The 5,489-nt window shown below is 31.3% G+C and overlaps 1 protein-coding gene across 1 annotated transcript; it reads right to left on the bottom strand.

Annotated features, from left to right (window-relative positions):
- Positions 1-1,419: 1,419 nt before the first annotated feature.
- LOC101513706 (uncharacterized acetyltransferase At3g50280) lies at positions 1,420-4,033 on the bottom strand. The gene has a single exon (XM_004501502.4). The coding sequence runs from the start codon at positions 2,888-2,890 to the stop codon at positions 1,508-1,510; it is 1,383 nt and encodes a 460-aa protein (XP_004501559.1). The 5' UTR covers positions 2,891-4,033; the 3' UTR covers positions 1,420-1,507.
- Between the last annotated feature and the right edge of the window lie 1,456 nt (positions 4,034-5,489).

Below are 5,489 nucleotides of genomic sequence, written 5' to 3' on the forward strand. Positions count from 1 at the left end.
CAATGATTTTAGGAGCGTAATTTCCAAGATACATTTGAAATATAACAATGGTTATATCTAGCTTGGTGGTTAATTAAAAGGGATAAAACGTGTGGGATTTAAACTGGTGTGTTGTGATTTAAATAGGCGCAAGACTTAACCACTTGATGAGTGCATTTCTTGTGTTATTTTTTGAATATTTATGATATATAATCGAATTATCACAACAACAAAAATTTCAAGAGTTGTTACTTCTCATCAATTAATATGAGTTTTTTTATAAATAAAATTATCATAGATATAAATATCGTTTGAAATTTATATTTGTATGAATCTAAACTTTATTTGATTTATTGTTAAATCATTTTTTCTTTTTTCTAGTGTAAAAGAGTAATTGAGGAGATTTTATTCTATAAAATATCGATGATTGATGTGTTTGATGTGAGAGTGCAATTTATATAAAGGATTTTAAAGTATCCTGAATAGAATTCATCAGTTAGCCCGTTTGTATCCAATATACATAGGTCGGACGAATCGAACATAAAGCTTATTATGATACACATGATTTGAAATTTATATGTGCGACATTCATCATTGACAATTTCATCTTGTTGTTCAAGATTTGAAACATACTATCAACACAATATCCAACAAATTGGTCACTGAGAAACTGTATAGATTAAATTATCATCCAATTCCAAATTTCTCATTGATATTTTTTATTGATATTTTTTATTTATTTAGAAGAGATGTTAAACTCTATCATAATTAACTCACACAATTATGCAGTCCTAAATTCGAACCCAGGACAAGATATTCAACCTAATAATACGACATTTGTCAATTGAGCTAGGACTTAAGGACACAAAGTTTACTGAATTACCTCATATTATTTCATCAATTGAATAGTTTGCATTTACAAAGTGATTACGTGTATGTATGTGTGTATATATATATATATATATATATACACACACTATAATAAAGTTCAATTAGTTATTGAACTAATTGCTAGGATAACATACTTATGACTTAGTTAGTAACTAACATAACTTACTCAAGGAAACATAGACTTAGTTTCCTTTATACCCTTACGAACTCATGGGGGAATAATCATGAACTCTAAGTTTGAGATGACACTTAGTAAAAAATCGTAGTTTGAGCTAGTTTAATCTAGACGACAACAATTTGGTTAGCAGAAGAGACATGATGAACATCTAATTCATTGCGTTGAATTTTCTCACGAAAGAAGTAATGATCAAACTCAAAAAGCTTAGTTCTCAAATGAAGAATTGAGTTTGACGCAAGCATAACAACACTTTCGTTATCACAATAGACACTTGAATGAACTTTATTCATAATATATTATTCTTTAAGAAGAGACTTTAGCCCTAATAGTTATATTTTGTTTCGGTGCTTGATATGGATAAGAGTAACTAGTTCTTTGAAGACCATTAAATTATTGTAAAGAATGGATAAAATCTTTACAATGAAAATAAAAAATTTAGTCAAACATGATATTATGTTCTTATGACGAAGATACATAAAAGGGATTGGTGAAAGAAACGGTACTAAGGAAGGTCTCATCCAATTCCAAATTTGTCATTGCATCATGAGAAAGACAAATTTCCAAATCACTACTTCCACCTCCTTCCCGGCCCTCGTATGCCGTGACATTCCCATCACATTTGTTTGCATATCCACTCAAAACCGCCACAGCTTTCCCCATTCCAAATTCATTCCCATACATATTAAACCTAGGCGAACTTATCATCGCAACACTTAAGGGATCAAAGTGACGCTTAACTTGGAATATTACAGGACACTCTAACCATTCTTTCACTATCTTCCGCACCTTTATGTCATCGTATTCAACAACAGCAACATGCACCTTCCATGCTGCCCATCCTAAATCATTCTCAACCAATTCCCCAACACTCGCTTCTGCACTCACCGTATTAATACAGCTCCCAAAGTACTCTTCTGGTAATTGCGGCTCCATTCTCGGTCGATTGTTTATGGCTAATTGACAGCTTGTTTTTCGATCCTTTGCTAAACCGCGTGCACGTGTTACACATCTCCAAACATGTGCTGATAAGGATTGAAATGAAGATATTTTGTTTGTATTAGATTCTATATTGGCTTTTGCTTTCAGTTTTGCAATAGACTCTGTTGTAAAGTGGAAAAATCTCTCTCTTAACTCGGGTTTTTCAAATCTGCTTATAAACTCATCGTGATGTTTGAATGGAAGATTGATTAGTGGGCCATAACCATTTGGAAACCAACGATTGTGAAAGGGTTGGTGTGAAATAGGAACACCATGGTCTTCAGCTTGAAATATTTCAGACCATGTATTAAAGAAATTCCAATAAGAAGTTCCATCTGCAATATGGTGGTTCATGGAACAACCTATGAAAACACCATCTAATAACTCAGTGATTTGGATGGACAACAAAGGCATGGTGTGACCGTCGTGATTGACTATTTTGTTGAGATCAAAAAACGATTCAACAATCGGTGGAACATGAATCGGAGTGAGGATATCAGATACAGTCATGTTTAAAGTTGCATAGATGAATTTAGCTCCGGAGTTATTGTTACTGCAGTCAACAAAAATGTTATAAGCTGGAGGGTCTTGAGTTTTGTGTGTGACAAGATGACCAGATAGAGGGTAGAAATGGAAGAGGGCGATAGAGAGGGAGTGTTTGAGTTTCTCTAATAAGTTATTGATGAAATTTTGTTGGTTATTTGGTGGTGTTGGCTTTTTGAATAATAGGCCCTTTTGAATGTAGTGCATAGAAGACATGGCAATATCCCAAGTAGTCAGATAACATATATGGTTTGATTCGTGAATGGGGTTTATTGGTTTGATAAAACATTCTGAAACTCGTTGGACAGCCGAGGATGTCATCGTTCCAATGACTAACACAAAAATTAAAATTTTGTTGCAGAGAGCTTAGGGGTTTGTTTTGTTTGGCTCTGCTTTTATGAACTTGAATGTTATTATTGGAGTAATCGCTTTATAAGTCAAAGTTAGTGAATGGTCTTCGCCGCCGGAATAAATTAATGGAAAAATAACCTGTGGTTGGTGGTTAGATAGAGTGGTACAATGTGATGTGAGGTGTGCTGTGTTTATCATCCGTCTCTTTTTCGAGTTTGAATATTGATATTTAGATGGTCGCTGAAAACCTGTCAAAAGCAATAAATTGATATAATGATAATATCTTTGATAAATTAACCTTATGTAAATCATAATAATAATCAAAATTTTATATTTATTTTTTGTGTTCATATTACACTTATTTGACTATTTAGTTTCCCCAATGAAGTATACGATAAAGCATCTCTTATATGTTTTATATGAATAATTAGAAAACTAATTCCAACCCAAGTTTGATATTTACTCATAATTGAGTATCAACATGACCATCTATCTCCACTACTTTTCATCCTCTCATTTAAAAAAGCAGCTATAAGATTCACTCTTCATTTTTGTGAACAAACTTATGCTCCCGTATTTCCGGGAAATAGATCATGGTAAACATGATTTCAAATTTCAAAATTTAAACTTTGTTAAAAAAGATACTGGAATTTCTTTTACTGGTTGAGGTGCAGAGACGATGAACAAGCAGATGGAAAAGGAATATCGGCAAACCAATTGTGCCTCCTCTGTTGACTTGATTAGGAATTGTGCGTTGTTGTATAGTTACTTTTTTCTGACTTTGTTCTGTGTAAAACCTGGTTGTAACGGTGTACTCACAATATCGATTGTTTATGGCTAATTTACAACTAACTTTTTTATCATTTGTTAGTTCGCGCGCGCGGGTCACACATCTCCAAACACGTGCTGATAAAGATTGGGATGACGATATTTCGTTTATATATTCCTTATTGCCAATTGCTTTCAATTTTGCAATAGAATCTGCAGTAAAGTGGAACAGTCTCTCTCTCAACTTAGGTGTTTCAAAACTACTCGTAAATTCATCATGACCTTTGAAAGGAATATTAATTTGGGGACCGTAACGTTCTGGAAACCAACGTTTGTGAAAGGGTTGGTGTGACGCCAATGCTAGAGATAGTTTTATATGCTTTTGTAAATTGGAAGGACGCCAATGCTAGCCACTAATCTCATCTATGGATAAGTCATTATAATAAAAAGATTTTATATTTTTAAAATTAAAATATAAAAATATTTTTTAAATTTAATATTGTCTGAATAATATTAAATCAATTGAAAACAAATATATTAAATTAAAATTAATAAAATTTACTGTATACCTCGTATCAAAATTTAGTCAATACGTTATACCGATCTTAAATACAAGGAGGCGAAGTGGGATCACTGTCACCATTCATATCCACGCTCCTGCCAGGTTGCCACCACATCTCATGTTGCTTACGCAAATAATCATCTTATCTTAATTCAAACCAATCTCTTAAAAAATAAGCACTTTAACAATCTACAACTTTTACTAAAAAAAGTCTTCAACTTAAAACCTAGAACAATCATAACTTTATTTTCATCTTTATATTCAACTCATAAAACTCTACAACACTACGTTTTTAGAAGTATTGTTTATTTGAGTAGTTTTATATTAGTCTTTACGATTTTTTCAAAAGACGTTTTATTTAATAGAACACTTAATTAATTGTTATTAGTTAATTATTTACTCAATTTCACAATAAATATATATAAAAAAAAAATTAATTCAAAATAAATATTATTTTGAATTTATTATAAAAGATTAATTATTTTTTATTTGTACTATTTAATTAATATTAAATACGTTATTTACAAAATACTATATTTCATTTTGTATTTATAATCATGGGAAACACATCAAATATCAAATAAGAATAATTTAATAAAATTATTATTCTATCTTTTTTATTTAAAGTTATTTATTAACATTTGTAAAATAAATCAAAGCAACACTTGTTATGAGATTTGAGGATATTTGAAGAAACTATATGAACTTTTAAAAATAAAACATGAAATAGGATTATTTTTAATTAAAGAAATAAATTACACGGATCAACGCATGAATGTGTGAGGAATAAAACTCTGAAGTAATGTAACAAGACAGAAAGTGGATGAGCTTCGAATTAAGTTAGTCAGTACGTACAATGAATTAAGAATGGATTACGACCTACCTAATATTTGAGAGCTGTACGTCTGTTTCGAGTTTTGGATTTAATTTTCAGATTTGAAGCAACCAACCATTTCGCATGCATGTGCCAAAACTTTTATTTATTGGCAAACATATACATGTAGTAGTCATTTGCCTAATACATACACGTCAATGGTTGTACATTAGTTCTACGATTCTAAATTCTAAAGATATCATAATGGCACATTTCTGTCAGTTAGACATTAATTAGTCTTTCAAGTTTCAACCGTGTGGAATACATTCTGTCAACACTTATTCTTTTCTACTACATTTTGTGCTAAACATCAATGGTTCATTATTCTGGTTTATTTAATTATAGCGGCAATGCACAGACCTCTC

Source organism: Cicer arietinum, chromosome 5 (genome assembly GCF_000331145.2).
Source record: "Cicer arietinum cultivar CDC Frontier isolate Library 1 chromosome 5, Cicar.CDCFrontier_v2.0, whole genome shotgun sequence".
In the NCBI taxonomy this organism is placed as follows: Eukaryota; Viridiplantae; Streptophyta; class Magnoliopsida; order Fabales; family Fabaceae; genus Cicer; species Cicer arietinum.